The sequence below is a fragment of the Somniosus microcephalus genome, chromosome 27 (genome assembly GCF_052327205.1).
Source record: "Somniosus microcephalus isolate GS21.2 chromosome 27, FLI_Smic_1.0, whole genome shotgun sequence".
NCBI classification, from domain to species: domain Eukaryota; kingdom Metazoa; phylum Chordata; class Chondrichthyes; order Squaliformes; family Somniosidae; genus Somniosus; species Somniosus microcephalus.
In genome coordinates, this window is record NC_141013.1 from 17,727,184 (window position 1) to 17,743,758 (window position 16,575).

The following is a 16,575-nucleotide window of genomic DNA, read 5'->3' on the forward strand; positions in this document are numbered from 1 at the left end:
ATCAGAACAGATCTGATGTCACTGGGGAGAGGGGGCTATCGCAACAGATCTGATGTCACTGTGGAGAGGGGGCTATCGCAACAGATCTGATGTCACTGGGGAGAGAGGGCTATCGGAACAGATCTGATGTCACTGGGGATAGAGGGCTATCGGAACAGATCTGATGTCACTGGGGAGAGAGGGCTATCGGAACAGATCTGATGTCACTGGGGAGAGAGGGCTATCGGAACAGATCTGATGTCACTGGGGAGAGAGGGCTATCGGAACAGATCTGATGTCACTGGGGAGAGGGGGCTATCGGAACAGATCTGATGTCACTGGGGAGAGGGGGCTATCGGAACAGATCTGATGTCACTGGGGATAGAGGGCTATCGGAACAGATCTGATGTCACTGGGGAGAGAGGGCTATCGGAACAGATCTGATGTCACTGGGGAGAGGGGGCTATCGGAACAGATCTGATGTCACTGGGGAGAGAGGGCTATCGGAACAGATCTGATGTCACTGGGGAGAGAGGGCTATCGGAACAGATCTGATGTCACTGGGGAGAGAGGGCTATCGGAACAGATCCCATATCACAGGTTTAGGTGAATGCAGCATTTTTGTGAGGCTCTCATCAATACCTTTATGTGCAAAAGTTAGTCGCTTTTCCTCCCCTGTTTCAGTATTAGAAATCCACAAATCATTGCTGTGGATGAATGAAATCCAAGATGAATCAGCAGGGCAGATTTTGGGATCCATCCTGATGTTGGGACAGTTGGTCTTCACTGGTGAAGGATTTATTGGCTCGTTCTGTAAAATAAAACAGCCAAGACATTTACTGATTCCTAGTTACTGTTGCGCCACCTCAAACCAGTCAAAAGGTCATCGCCCCGAAACGTTAACTCTGTTTCTCTCTCCACAGATGCTGACTGACCTGCTGAGTATTTCCAGCATTTTCTGTTATTTTATTATATAGAATATAAACCACTTAAATGATTTTGTTTATTGCAAGATAAGCTGTTCACTTCGTGGAACACAGAAACCTTCCTACTGCACTCGATAGTTTTCTGCCCTGATGGAAAACCTTCTTCTTCGACACAGCACCAAGTGGTACCTGATTTAACTTTCAACTAACCTCAATACAACCATAACTTTAAACAGTAACAAATTTCACTTGGTCTGTTCTTCTGTTGATCCCAACCCAAAGAAGCCCTTAAAATAAATCCCAATTTCAGCAGCAAAGTTCACTTAAAAGAAAAATCTAATTTATTATGCCCGAGCCTTTAAGTTAGATGGACTCATAGCTCTGCCAATGAGGGTGGGTGGCTTGCTCACAAGTGTCCTCTTTGACCTGATGCGAGGAGGCACTGCCCCAACAACCCTGGTCTGATCTTCCCTTCTACTTAATGCAGGTCAGATCAAGAACTGAGTGTTTTGAAGCTTCCTCCTCCCACTCCACGGCCTTGAGCATCACGTGTGATTGTCTGTGTCACTTTAACACACAATATAAATGCACCGAGCTACTGGTCTTCAACTAATCCTGAACCTCACTTTGTTAACACAATCTTTACTCATTTACAACATGAAAGCTTTAATTCGATCCATCAAAAGTGAACAGTCCCATCAGACTATATCTATATATATAAATCGGTACTTCTGTCATTCTGTCTATCTATCTATCTATCTATCTGTCTATCTGTCTGTCTGTCATCGCGTGTGCGTTGCGGGTATGCACTCGAAAGTTACAGGGCGTACCTACACGCGCGTTACCTCCAAAGAAAGCTTACGCTTCCGAGACGGTTTTAAGCGTATTTACGTTTCGGCCGGGCTAAAATTGCGCCCGCGGTATCCCAAAAACCTTCAACATTCCGCTCATTAGCATCTCATTATCCGCTCATTAGCGACAGAGTGACCTCGAGCTCGACCAATCGTACGCCGGGTTGCTGGCGTGTGCCGCCGGGCCAATCGGTGCGCGTGTGGCCGGGCTTTATCGTTCTGAACCGAGGTGAGTCGCCGCCATCTTGATTCCAAACTTTTCCTTTCTTTTTCCCGCTTTCTGCGTCTTAAAAAAAAACGTTGCTTTTAAAACACATATTGTTTTTAAAAAAAATGATTTAGAAAGTAATTAACTTATCTAATCTCATTAATTTTCCTACCTTTCCCCGTTTTTCCAGGTAGGCCTAGAAGCCTCGGCGTCTCCTCCGCACCCACGCCCGAGCTAGGCACCTCCCGGCCCCACTCGAAGGCTGGAGGGCCGAGCCTCAGCCCAGCGCCGCTAGGGTGCGCGCGCAGCAGGAGCTGAGACGTCTCTCTCTGCCGGGGCTTGCTGAGCGTCCAGCGTTACCCTGGCAACCGGGCCCGCCGGACGTCTCGCACAGCTGCAATCGGCGGTCTTCACCTCGGGGGGGGGGGGGGGGGGGGGGGCCGCGACCCTCGGGGGGGGGGGGGGGGCCGCGCGCGCAGCAGGAGCAGCTGAGACGCGGCGTCTCTCTCTCTGGCTTGGTCAGCGTCACGGTTGCCCTGGCAACCGGGCCCGCCGGCTGAGAGAGACGCCGCGTCTCAGCTCCTGCTGCGCGCACAATCGGCGGTCTTCACCTCGGGGGGCGGGGCGCGACCCTCGGGGGGGGGGGGGGGCGCCCGCCGCCCTCCCTCCCCCCCGCCCTCCATCCCCCCCTCCCTTCCCCCCTGCCCTCCCTTCCCCCCTTCCTCCCTTCCCCCTTCCTCCCCCCCGCCCTTCCCCTCCCTCCCCTCCCCCCCGCCCTCCCTTCCCCTCCCCTGCCCTCCCTTCCCCCCCTCCCTCCCTTCCCCTCCCCTGCCCTCCCTTCCCCCCCTCCCTCCCTTCCTTCCCCCCTCCCCTCCCCCCGCCCTCCCTTCCCCGCCCTCCCCCCTCGCTCTCTCTCTTCCCCCCAGTCGCTCTCTCTCTTCCAACAACAACATGCCCTCGAAAAAGCCTCGGCACCGCCGGGCACTTCAGCTAGTATATATATAAATAAAAGAGTTTGTCTGTCTGTCCAGCTATACAATCAAAAGTTATAGAGCGTACCTACACATGGTGACTTATATGTGGGTAGAAGGTTATCAGATTAGATGCAATATGACTCTATGGGTAGAGTCCAAGGAGAATAGATCCCATGTGAACCTGTGTGGGCAGAGGCTGGTTTGTATGTGACCCTGTGGATAGATGCCCATCAGAATGGATCCACGTGACACTGACAAGAAGACATATTAAAGTTTAACTTTAAAACAGATCATAGGTTAAGCATTAGACATACAACTCACATGATTATCAGACTATGGGATTTGGAAGTTTTTTAAAGCTAGGCTGAGATGCAACACAGCAATGCACTGAGCCACGGAGCTGGGCTAACAACAGCACGTGCTTTCCCGTGGGAAGAAAATGCCAGAGATTAAACCAACTTTCAGCAATCTTACTGGCTTCAGGGTGGCACTAAAAAGCTTGGCAAACAAGGTACCTGCCCTCTTATCCAAAGAGTTGCGCTGGCACGGGATCTAAAAGAGGAGAAAATTGTAGAGTTTGAAATAAACGATAGGACTCACAGTGAAGCCTGCGCTACCGCCATCCACCGTGAAATAGATGTTGTTGCTTGCCTGGAACAGAAACATTCCGCTTTCTTTGTGGAAATCATACGATGCAATGCCAATCGTCCCGATTCTTTTTCTTTCTCTCAACAGCTCTTCTTCGCGACAGTAAATTCCATAGTCAGGAATGGACTGGGGCATAAACATTAAACGTCATTTGGCGCTCCGTATTTAGCGATAAGTAAAACAACAGTCGTTAGCACAGTTCCCCATACCTGAAAATAGTCCAGCAGAGGTTTCCATGAGAGCAGCAGGAGGGCATCCTCGTTTATCTTTCGGGGAATTTCTGAGTAGAACAAAGTATTTTCCCGGTTTTCATTTGACATCGCTGGAAGGGAATCACATATTAAAGTCAGTTACACACCAGATCAGCTCACAGTAATATTACCAAGGGGACCTACGAACATACGAAAATAACAGACAGGCAAAGACCCTCTGGTCCATCGAGCCTGTCCCACTCAATTGCGATACCTTGTGCATCACAATAGACACACTCCACCCCACCCAAAACCATGTGATCACCTGGGAGAGGCATAAAAAACAGATTTAATAAACCCAGGCCAATTTGGGGGAAAAAATCTGGGAAATTCATCTCCAACCCATTTAGGCGATTGAAACTAGTCCAGATCACCACTCTGGCCCGGAATTGCCTGCAGTACCTACCTTCTGTAAGAGGTGATCGCCGCCCCAGCCAGAAACAAATCCAGCTCTCGCTTGAAGGAATTCAGCGAATCAGCATCCACCGCACGAGCTGGCGGCCTGTTCCAGAGGTCGGCTGTTCTCTGGGAAAAGAACCACCTCCTAGATCTGGCCTTATACAAATTAAAATTGTGACCCCTGGTCCTCCCTGACCTATTTAATTGAATTGATTGACCTCTTGTAATCAACAATTTAATGGACAATAAATTGGAGATTATCAACCTTTTCAGTTTGCTTCATGGATTTAGATATAGTACATATTCTCTACAGTAGTAAACGTACAGAGCTAGAATCATAGAAATTTACGGCACAGAATGAGGCCATTTGGCCCATCATGCCTGTGCCAGCCGCAAAAGAGAATACCACCCTAATCCAGCTCTTGGTCCGTAGCCCTGCAGGTTACGGCACTTCAAGTGCATATCCAAGTACTTTTTAAATGCGATGAGGGTTTCTGCCTCTACCACCCTTTCAGGCAGCGAGTTCCAGACCCCCACCACCCTCTGGGTGAAAAAAGTTCTCCTCAACTCCCCTCTAATCCTTCTACCAATTACTTTAAATCTATGCCCCCAGATTTTTGACTTCTCTGCTCAGGGAAATAGGTCCTTCCTGTCCACTCTCTCTAGGCCCCTCATAATTTTATACGCCTCAAATAAATCTCCCCTCAGCCTCCTCTGTTCCAAAGAAAACAACCCCAGCCTATCCAATCTTTCCTCGTAGCTAAAATTCCCCAGTCCTGGCAACATCCTCGTAAATCTCCTCTGAACCCTCTCTAGTGCAATCACATGCTACATGCTCCTTCTATCAGTAAATATACAAAACTTTTAACACACCCTACACTGGCATACATACAATTATGTATTAGCACGCACAGCAACTCATTGGTTATGCTACAGATGCATTACTGCATGCAGCTTTGCAAACCATATTATAGAAAAAATAGTGGAGTTATGGAACAGGTGCAATGCAGACTGACTAGGGCGATACCAGGGATGAAAGGATGTAGATCAGGGAATTGGAAAAACTAGGGCCGTATTCACTGGGGCACAGGAGGTGGACTCGACAGGAAGGATTCAAATTTTAAAAGAGTTTCCCGAGGGTAAATAGTGAAAGAATACTCTCATTGGTACCAAGGGGGCATAAATTTAGGATGGGAGGGAAAGCAGTGAGTGAGGAGGACATAAAAAACCTGCAAAAGGACATAAACAGGCTAAGTGAGTGGGCAGAAATTTGGCAGATGCAATATAATGTTGGAAAGTGTGAGGTTATGCACTTTGGCAGAAAAAATCAAAGAGCAAGTTATTATCTAAATGGAAAGAAACTGCAAAGTGCTACAGTACAAAGGGATCTGGGGGTCCTGGTGCATGAAACACAGAAGGTTAGTATGCAGGTACAGCAGGTGATCAGGAAGGCCAATGGAATCTTGGCTTTTATTGCAAGGGGAATAGAGTATAAAAGCAGGGAAGTCTTGCTTCAGTTATACAGGGTACTGGTGAGGCCACACCTGGAATACTGCGTACAGTTTTGGTTTCCATATTTAAGAAAAGATATACTTGCTCTCGAGGTGGTTCAGAGAAGGTTCACTCGGTTGATTCCGGAGATGAGGGGGTTGACTTATGAGGAAAGGTTGAGTAGGTTGGGCCTCTACTCATTGGAATTCAGAAGAATGAGAGGCGATCTTATCGAAACATATAAGATTGTGAGGGGGCTTGATTGGGTGGATGCGGGGAGGATGTTTCCACTGATGGGTGAGACTAGAACTAGGGGGCATAATCTTAGAATAAGGGGCTGCCGTTTCAAAACTGAGATGAGGAGAAACTTCTTCACTCAGAGGGTAGTAAATCTATGGAATTTGCTACTTCAGAGGGCTGTGGAAGCTGCGATATTAAATAAATTAAAAAAGGAAATAGACAGTTTCCTAGCTGATAAGGGAATTAGGGGTTACGGGGAGAGGGCAGGGAAGTGGACGTGAGTCTAGGTTGGGATCAGCCATGATCCTATTGAATGGCGGAGCAGGCCCGAGGGGCCGTATGGCCTACTCCTGCTCCTACTTCTTATGTTCTTATATTAGTACTAGAAGCATAAAAGAGGTGAGAAGAATGTATGTGCATGCAAAGGTTTATTAGGATAGGGAATGCATCACCATAGGTGACTATCGAAGCTGAGTCAATCATGGGATTTAAGAGGGAATTAGATAAATAATTGAAGAAAAATATTAAAAGATATAGGGAAAGAGCAGGACAGTGGGGTGAATGGATAGCTTCAATGTGGAGCCAGCGCTAGCATAAGCACAGTGGATCAAATCGCATCCTTCTGTGCAGAAATGTCTATGTTTATATATCATCAGTAAATATACACATTGATATACTAATTACCCACTCCATACATTAATAAATCTACAAACTACACACTCCCCCCATCAATATACAAATTACATACTCCCTACATTAACACAATACACTCCCATCAATATACAAATTACATACTCCCTACATTAATTCATATACAAACTATATTCTCCCTTTCTTTTAATTCATGTGGGCATTTTATTGCCTGCCCCTAGTTGCCCTCAGTTTGATAGAACCGAGTGGATGCCAGGCCATTTCGGAGAGCAGTTAAGGGTCAACCCCATTGGTGTGGGACTGGAGTCACATGTAGGCCAGACCGGGTAAGGACAGCAGCTTTCCTTCCCTCACATTGGTGAAGCAGTTGGCTTTTGATGACAATCCTGTCGCTTTATGGTCACTTTTGTACCGATCCCAGCTTTTTAGTTCCAGATTTTGTTTTTGAACGGAATTCTAATTCTCACCCTGACGTGGTGGGATTTGCACCCACGTTCTCTGGATTATTCCAATCTCTGGATTACTAGTCCTGTATCATAACCACAAATATAGAAAAGCAAAAGCCCTGTGCACCAATAAGTACTGTTTGTCTGTAAGTATAAGGCACTAACTGTATATTTATATGGTAATAGAAGTGAATAAATATGTCTATTAATGTCCTTTTTAATCAGCTCTTGGATAATTATTCTATTTTATAATAATGCACCATCCTTTTTCTTATTTCATCACTTTCTTTTGATTGTTATCTTGCTTGTTCCACAGAAACATGTCATTTTATTTTTTAAAGAACTTTACAGTATCACACAAGCAAATTTGCAAGCTAGTTAATTTATCTGTTCTTTCTAAATGGGTTTATAATTTTGTTACACATTCTACAGAGGAAAGCTTCAGCACATTCCTCAACTCAGCTCTTACTATCTTTTCCATCCAATATTGCATCGGTTTCCTCTGTTACAACCTCAGTTTAAGTTTCCAAGACCTGCGTGGGTTGCTCGCTCGCATTAGTTTGACATATTTCACTGCCACTGGTGCCTTTTTGTTTTCGGGTGGTGGGGTGGGTTCAGAGGTGAAAGCGGGTCCCACAGCAGCAGTTATTAAAGGGTATACAATCTGGCTGAGAAAATAGTCCCATGCTGGAAAGATGGTGGGCACAGTGTAATGGCGAGGCACGCGAGAGAGAACTTAAACAAAGGTAAGAACAGGAGCAGGAATAGGCCACTTGGCCCCTCGAGCCTGCTCCGCCATTCAAGAACATCATGGCTGATCTTGGGCTCAAAGCCACTTCCCTGCCCGCTCCCCATAACCCTTCACTCCCTTATCTTGCAAAAATCTGTCTATCTCCACCTTAAATGTATTGAATGCCCCAGTAAGAGAAAGGAGAGAAAAAAAACACTTGAGGCAGTAAAGGAGTGAGACAGACACAGGATCTGATGCTTCAGCCTGTTTCCATATGGGATCAATGTCCCCCGTGCTGTGATGGTTATCAAACAGTAGCACATGATTCCCTGTAGTGTGTGAGGTGCAAGCCTAGATATAGCATTGTCTCTCTATGGAGGTACAGCGATTTCATACATGCATATTACATCTGTGTATCTCGTACCTGTGTGAGTGCAGCATTTATCATGAGTATATTATTTCTTTAAGAAATCACACAACACCAGGTTATAGTCCAACAGCTTTATTTGAAATCACAAGCTTTCGGAGCGCTGCTGACGAAGGAGCAGCGCTCCGAAAGCTTGTGATTTCAAATAAAGCTGTTGGACTATAACCTGGTGTTGTGTGATTTCTTACATTTGTCCACTCCAGTCCAACACCGGCATCTCCACACCATGGCTATTATTTCTTTGAGAGTGTACAGTCTGGGTACTTTTAACAGTGAGTGTTTGTGTAGACTACTTGGGTGAATATGTGACAGAATCTGTACAGGTACGATATCCATGTTTGTGCAATATACACCTGTGTGACTGTGTACATAACTACTTCTGTATGCAATACCTGTGTGCACGCCACACTGAGACAGATACTGCTAACAGCTGCCTGCACATGGATGAAATTCGCTGCCGTATTCGATCCATCCCAAATAGGTAGAATTTCGCAGAATTCAGACATTTGCAACAGTTACAATAACATGCTCACTGTTTTTGCTGCAAACTGAAGCTAGTAACCCCGCGTCCGTTATCACAAGTGTTTTACAGAGGAAGGTGTGTCAGCCGTGTCTCAGTGGGTAGCACACTCGCCTCTGAGTCAGAAGGTTGTGGGTTCAAGTCCTACTCCAGGGACTTGAGCACATAAAGCTAGGCTGACACTCCCAGTGCAGTACTGAGGGAGTGCTGCACTGTCAGATGAGACGTTAAACCGAGGTCCCGTCTGCCCCCTCAGGTGGACATAAAAGATCCCATGGCACTATTTCAAAGAAGAGCAGGGGAGTTCTCCCCGGTGTCCTGGCCACTAAAATAGATTAGCTGATCATTATCACATTGCAGTTTGTGGGAGCTTGCTGTGCGCAAATTGGCTGCGGCATTTCCTACATTACAGGGAACTTTGATTTCTCCGGAGGTTAACTGTCCGGAATGCTCGAGCCATCGGCAAAAATCAGGAGCCGTTTCGTTAGGTTTTTTTTCTTTTCGCTGCTTTTTTTTCCACCAGTCAGGCTCTGCAAGGTCTCGCTGAAGCTGTTGCTAAGCTACAAAGATGCTTGCAAGGTACGGCCGACTGTGTAGAAGCTGTTGCTAAGCAACAGGGTTTGTTGCCAGATACGGAGCTCAAAATCTCCGTATGTTTCAATATTAGCGCTGGTTTGTCCGGCAGTTTTGATGGGACGACAACAGCTCGGTCCCGTCGGTGCCGGATAGCGCAAAGTTTCCTGTACAAGTGACTACACTTCAAAAAGTACTTCATTGGCTGTAAAACGCTTTGGGACATCCGGTGATCGTGAAAGGCGCTACATAAATGCAAGTCTTTCTTTTACTTAGCTGTATGCAACAGATCCATCTTTATTTCACACATTAGTCTCCTCTTCCAATCTCCTCCACTGGGAGAAAGAAAGTTCTGACCACATGAAAGCAAGGCAAGGGAGAGGACAGGGTCTGGGACATGTGTCACAAATCCGCTCGCATGCAGTGACCACTTACAGAGCGGCATGGCCAGATACTAAAGGTGCCAGTTTGGGGTAGCATGGCAGTGATGGGCTAGCAGGAAAGAGAAATAATAGTTGATTGCTTGGTCTGAGTCAGCTGATCTGAGTCAGGGTAGAGAGGTTACAATTAAACCTTAGCGATCCTGGGCTAGGGAGAGCGAGCACCCCACTGCTGATGGCTGTCTCTTGACTCCCCTACTGGAGATACGCTTTTTTTTAAATTTGTTCACAGAATGTGGGCGACGCTGGCAAGGCCAGCATTTATTGCCCATCCCTAATTGCCCTCGAGAAGGTGGTGGTGAGCCACCTTCTTGAACCGCTGCAGTCCGTGTGGTGAAGGTGCTCCCACAGTGCTGTTAGGGAGGGAGTACCAGGATTTTGACCCACAATGATATATTTCCAAGTCAGGATGGTGTGTGACTTGGAGGGGAACCAGGAGGTGGTGGTGTTCCCATGCGCCTGCTGCCCTTGTCCTTCTAGGTGGAAGAGGTCACGGGTTTGGGAGGTGCTGTTGTATGCATTTCAGGTGGAGGCTGGATCGGCTCACTGTGATACACTTCATAGTCAGAAAGCCTGCTATCGAGGGTCAAAACAGGTGGTGGGGAGGGAGAGAAATTATTACTACAAAGTGAATAGGAAAGTAAATAAATAATACCAGCCCATGCGTTCATAAAGAACGTGCATCGTCTGTATAAAATTTAGTGCTGTAACTGTGGATAGGAATTAACTGCTACAAACTATACAAAACAGTGGATGATGTGCTTGTCACAGGAATTTCCTGTTAGTCACATCGCGCCAATTAAAGAAATAGGGATGAGCTGTTAGTCCTTAAAAAAGCTACGATTGTTGCACACACCATTCGTAACACTGGAACCACAAGCAAACAGAGGCAGGCACATTCAAACAAAAAACAGGGAGAACCAGATGTGGACAAAATGATACTAATGTGTCCTGCAGAAAAAGGTGCAAATATGTCATAGAAAACTACAGGCCTGGTATAGCTATGAGACGGAGGCTGCTCACCTAGATAATAGACTCTATCTGAATGAGGCCCTTCAGGATCGTTTTTCGTTACAAAATAAAAATCATGAGGAGCTTTTGCCATCATGTGCCCATGTAGCTTCCTGCTGTCAGTGATTAACTTCCGTAAGCGACTCCAGGAGTACCTCTCCACATAGTAAGGCTCAACTTGCTCTGACTCTTCAATTTCCACAGCGGCACTTGCAGAGGCTGTTTCAAAGACCTCGATGTTTGGTTGCTCAGTTTCCATCGCTGCAGCCATCACCTCCCCTCCTAAAAGATGAGGACAGAGAATTAAATACAAACTGCAGAGGTGAAACAATCAGATAACGTTACCTCAGCAACTGTAAAAAAAGACTTGCATTTATATAGCGCCTTTCACAACCACCGGATGTCCCAAAACGCTTTACAGCCAATGAAGTACTTTTCTAAGTGCAGTCACTGTTGCAATGTGGGAAAAGCAGCAGCCAATTTGCACACAGCAAGCTCCCACTAACTGCAATGTGATAATGACCAGATAATGTTTTTTTAGTGATGTTGATTGAGGGATAAATATTGGCCAGGACACCGGGGATAACTCCCCTGCTCTTCTTCGAAATAGTGCCATGGGATCTTTTACGTCCACCTGAGAGAGCAGACACGCCTCTGTTTAACATCTCATCCGAAAGACGGCACCTCTGACAGTGCAGCACTCCCCTGGAGTGTCAGCTCAGGTTTTTGTGCTCAAGTCTCTGGAGTGGGACTGGAACCCACAACCTTCTGACTCAGAGGCGAGAGAGTGCTGCCCACTGAGCCACGCCTGACACGGTAGCACAATGCGCTGTGTTTGAAGTACACCCCCCTACCCTCTGAGTATATTACTCTTCATTCCACACGTAATGCCCAAAACTTGAAGCAATCTGGCCCACAGAGTGCAGTGCCACACATCTGATCTCCTGCAAGAAGCTCTTTCGTTTGCAGATGGGAAAGTGGCAGGCACATGCCCTGTAATACTAGCTGATCTCGTGTCAAAATGCTCATGGGTCGTTTGGGGCTTGCAGTACGAAGGCTCAGTGCCTGATGGATTTGAGAACAGCGACGCAACTGCAGGTCACTCAAGAAAAGGAAAAGGAGGAATTGGTGATTTTGCATTTTTCTCGTGGTGCTGCTAGGAGCTCAACATTAGAAACATAGAAAAACAGGAGCAGGAGTAGGCCATTCGGCCCTTCGAGCCTGCTCTGCCATTCAATGAGATCATGGCAGATCCTCTATCTTAATACCATATTCCCGCTCTCTCCCCAAACCCCTTAATGCCTTTTTTGTCTAGAAATCTATCTACAGTATCTCCTTCTTGAATATGTTCAGTGGCTTGGCCTCCACAGCCGTCTGTGATAGAGAATTCCACAGGTTCACCACCCTCTGAGTGAAGAAATTTCTCCTCATCTCAGTCCTAAATGTCCTACACGTATCCTGAGACTGTGACCCCTCGTTCTTGACACCCCCGACACCGACACACCCCCCCCCCCCCCCAGCCAGGGGAAACATCCTCCCTGCATCCAGTCTGTCTAGCCCTGTCAGAATTTTATACATTTCAATGAGATCCCCTCTCATTCTTCTAAACTCTAGTGAATACAGGCCCAGTCGACCCAATCTCTCCTCATACGACAGTCCTGCCATCCCAGGAATCAGTCTGGTGAACCTTCGCTGCACTCCCTCTATGGCAAATATATCCTTTCTTAGGTAAGGAGACCAAAACTGCACACAGTACTCCAGGCGTGGTCTCACCAAGGCCCTGTATACCTTCATACATTCATACCTTCCTGCTTCAGGTCAGGTGTCACTCTCAGTCTAAATTTCAGAGATAAGTCCCCAGAGTTGCACAAAATGAGAACTGTCAAGGTCACTTTCTGTTTTTGATTACGCAATCTAATTATTCCAGCAATGATCAATCAGAAAGCAAATACATTCATACGGGCATAAACCTTTTCATTAGACAAATAGATGGATGCTCATACATATGCATTCCCTCCATTACAACAGAGGCAACACTTCAAAAGTACTTTAGTTTTGAAAAAGGGTTTCAACCCGAAACGTCAACTCTAATTTCTCTCCACGGATGTTGCCTGGCCTGCTGAGTTTTTCCAGCATTTTCTGTTGTTACTTCAAAAGTACTTCATTGGTTGTAAAGAGCTTTGGGACATCCCAAGGTTGTGCAAGACGCTATATAAATGCAAGTTCCTTCTTTCACATATAGAAGTCTAATAATCAAATGTGCTAAGAGATAAACCGGCACAATCTACTGCCCGGAAACAACTCTGCGTACATAAAACAAGGATCGTCATCTCCTGCTAAGTTAAAAGCCAGACAGTAGGATCATGGATTGAATTCTGACATTTTATTTGATTATTTATTGAAAACTCCACATAATAAGACACAGATCTAAGCGAAGAAAAATAAACTTCAATTTTAAAGGAAAGAGCTTTGGCTCCTGGTTTACAATTCAGAAATTTCCAGACAGCCAAGTCAAAGCAGGAGGAAAACCTATATTGAACTATATAATGACATTTTCAGTTTAAATGCTAATTTAAAAAAAAACAACAGGGGCTAGGGATTGGAAGGTATTCAAAAGAATTACAATGCAAAAAAAAATTGAAAATCCAAATTTTAAATAAGTGACCCTGTTACAACAACAACTTGTATTTATATAGCGTTTTAATGCAGTAAAACGTCCCATGGCGCTTCACAGGTGTATTATAAGACAAAAAATTTGACACTGAGCCACATAACGATAAATTAGGGCAGGTGACCAAAAGCTTGGTCAAAGAGGTAGGTCTTAAGGAGCGTCTTAAAGGAGGAAAGAGAGGTAGAGAGGCGGAGGTTTAGGCAGGGAATTCCAGAGCTTAGAGCCCAGGAAACAGAAGGCACGGCCACCAAAGGTTGAGCGATTATAATCAGGGATGCTCAAAAGGGCAGAATTAGAGAAGTGCAGATATCTCGGGGGGTTGTGGGGCTGGAGGAGATTACAGAGATACGGAGGGGCGAGGCCATGGTGGGATTTGAAAACAAGGATGAGAATTTTGAAATCAAGGCGCTGCTTAACTAGGAAGCCAATGTAGGTCAGCGAGCACAGGGGAGATGGGTGAACGGGACTTGGTGCGAGTTAGGACATGGGGCAGGTGAGTTTTGGATGACCTCAAGTTTACCTAGGGTAGAACGTGGAATGTACCATCAACACAATGCGCTGAGGTCTCAGTCCATGAGCTCATCTCAGGAGTGGAACAAGCTACATTTCGCACTGGTTTTGCTAAAGTGAATTCATTTGGAACAATCCAGTTTTAGAGCATTTCTGAACAGTTGCTTTGTGAAGAAATCATTGCAACACCTGCAGGGACTGTAGTACAATGGGAAGGGGCTGAGGAACGCATTGATTTTATTTTATAAATTACAATAAATGTAACATGTTATTAAACCCTTCTTTCCCCCCCCCCAAAAGCAAAAGCACAATTGTAACATGATAATGTTTTAATTCTCACCCAGACACTGCAACTTCCACACACTCTTCCGGGCTCTTTAAGCACTTCCGTTTTCCCCAGTCTCCGCACCAATGATATTCAGGCAGGAGGGAAGCCTTTCGCTGTTGCACCTCCTGCCGCAGCGCCGCCTGCAGTTGCGGTGCCGGCCGCCAGACCTCCCTGCACAGCGCCACCTTCGGACAGTGTCCCGGCCGCCAGACCTCCCTGCACAGCGCCACCTCCGGACGGTGGTCCCGGCCGCCAGACCTCCCTGCATAGTGCCACCTCCGGACAGAGTCCCGGCCACCAGACCTCCCTGCACAGCGCCACCTCCGGACAGTGTCCCGGCCGCCAGACCTCCCTGCACAGCGCCACCTCCGGACAGTGTCCCGGCCGCCAGACCTCCCTGCACAGCGTCACCTCCGGACAGTGTCCCGGCCGCCAGACCTCCCTGCACAGCGCCACCTCCGGACAGTGGTCCGGTCGCCAGACCTCCCTGCACAGCGCCACCTCCGGACAGTGGTCCGGCCACCAGACCTCCCTGCACAGCGCCACCTCCGGACAGTGTCCCGGCCACCAGACCTCCCTGCACAGCGCCACCTCCGGACAGTGCCCCGGGCACCAGCAGCAAGCGCCGATTGACCTCCGGCGATTACCGCCACCTGCAGGCGAACGCCAGCAGACCTCCGGACAACGCCCCAACGGTTGCTGCTCTGACCAGCGCCACCTATTGTCAATGGCGGACAAGAATACATGAGAGAGAGAGAGAGAGAGTGTTCCACTTGTGAGCATAACTAGAGGCCATCAATAAAAGGTAGACACCAAGAAATCAAATACGGAATTCAGAAGAAACATCTTCAAAGAAAGACTTGCATTTATATAGCGCCTTTCATGACCACCAGATGTCTCAAAGTATTTTATAGCCAATGAAGTACTTTTAAAGTGGAGTCACTGTTGTAATGCAGCAGCCAATTTGCACACAGCAAGCTCCCACAAACAGCAACATGATAATGACCAGATAAATTGATTTTGTTATGTTGGATAATTCTCCTGCTCTTCTTTGAAATAGTGGCCGTGGGATCTTTTACATCCACCTAAGAAAGCAGACAGGGTCTCGGTTTAACATCTCATGCGAAAGACAGTCCCAGCAATGCCACACTTCACTGGAGTGTCAACTTAGACTTTATGGGCTGGATTTTCATTGAGGAGGCGGGTAGGAGGCGGGACTACAACTTTTGGGGTTGTAGTCCCGCCTCCATCGAGTTGTGGCCAACCCACGTGAGTTTCACTTGATTGACCTTGTTGAGCCCGTCCAGCGGGCTCAGCAGGCCAATTAAGGGCCACCCGGCAACAGGTGATGTCACAGACAGACATTTCATCTGTCAAGACATTTTGACAGATGAAATATCAGCGTTTGATAGCTGTTTGAAGCTGTCAAACACTGACAATCTGTACGATAGCAAAATACTGCAGATGTTGGAAATCCGAAATAACAACAGAAAATGCTGGAAAAACTCAGCAGGTCAGGCAACATCCGTGGAGAGAAATTTGAGTTGACGTTTCGGGTTTGACCCTTCTTCAAAACTGGAGAGAAAAGGAACTAGATCGAAGGCAGGGCTGCGATCGGACAAAAGAATAAAAGAACCAAAAGAAGTAAAAGAGATTAGAAGCTAGACGAGATGGTAATAGGCTGGGATTAGGTGTAAAGTGTACTGGCAGGGCAAAAGATAGCTGCCAGGTGTGAGAGAGAAACAAAAGGAAAGGGGGGGGGGGGAAAGGAGTGGAAAAATATAAGTAAAAATGAAATAGGGGCCGAGGTTATGATCTGAAATTGTTGAACTCGATATTGAGACCGGAAGGCTGCAGAGTGCCTAATCGGAAGATGAGGTGCTGTTCCTCGAGTTTACGTTGAGCTTCCGTGGAACAGTACAAGAGGCCAAGGACGGTGAGGTCCGAGTGGGAATGGAGCGGTGAATTGAAATGACAGGCGACCGGAAGCTCGGGGTCACCCTTACGGACTGAACGGAGGTGTTCCGCAAAGCGGTCACCCAATCTGCGTTTGGTCTCCCCAATGTAGAGGAGACCGCATCGTGAGCAGCGAATACAGTATACTAAATTGCGAGAAGTACAAGTAAATCGCTGTTTCACCTGGAAGGGGTGTTTGGGGCCCTGGACAGTGGGGAGGGGGGAGGTATAGGGGCAGGTGTTACATCTCCTCCGCTTGCACGGGAAGGTGCCAGGCGAAGGGGAAGGGCTGTTTGGGGTGATAGAGGAGTGGACTAGGGTGTCTCGGAGAGAGCGGTCCCTGCG

The 16,575-nt window shown here is 47.1% G+C and overlaps 1 protein-coding gene across 2 annotated transcripts in view; it reads right to left on the minus strand.

Annotated features, from left to right (window-relative positions):
* The window catches only part of LOC147100019 (dipeptidyl peptidase 8-like), a 49,514-nt gene extending 35,127 nt beyond the window's left edge, over positions 1-14,387 (minus strand). Inside the window, exons 1-5 of one of the 2 annotated variants that reach the window (XM_085968589.1) lie at positions 14,287-14,386; positions 10,778-11,047; positions 3,796-3,908; positions 3,539-3,712; positions 622-790 (exon numbers count right to left, since the gene is read on the minus strand). In XM_085968589.1, coding sequence (XP_085824715.1) covers positions 622-790; positions 3,539-3,712; positions 3,796-3,908; positions 10,778-11,036 — 715 coding nt within the window. In that variant the 5' untranslated portion in view covers positions 11,037-11,047; positions 14,287-14,386. Of the gene's footprint in view, positions 1-621; positions 791-3,538; positions 3,713-3,795; positions 3,909-10,777; positions 11,048-14,286 lie in introns of both variants that reach the window. The other variant, XM_085968590.1, reaches the window with a different exon arrangement.
* Positions 14,388-16,575: the final 2,188 nt, after the last annotated feature.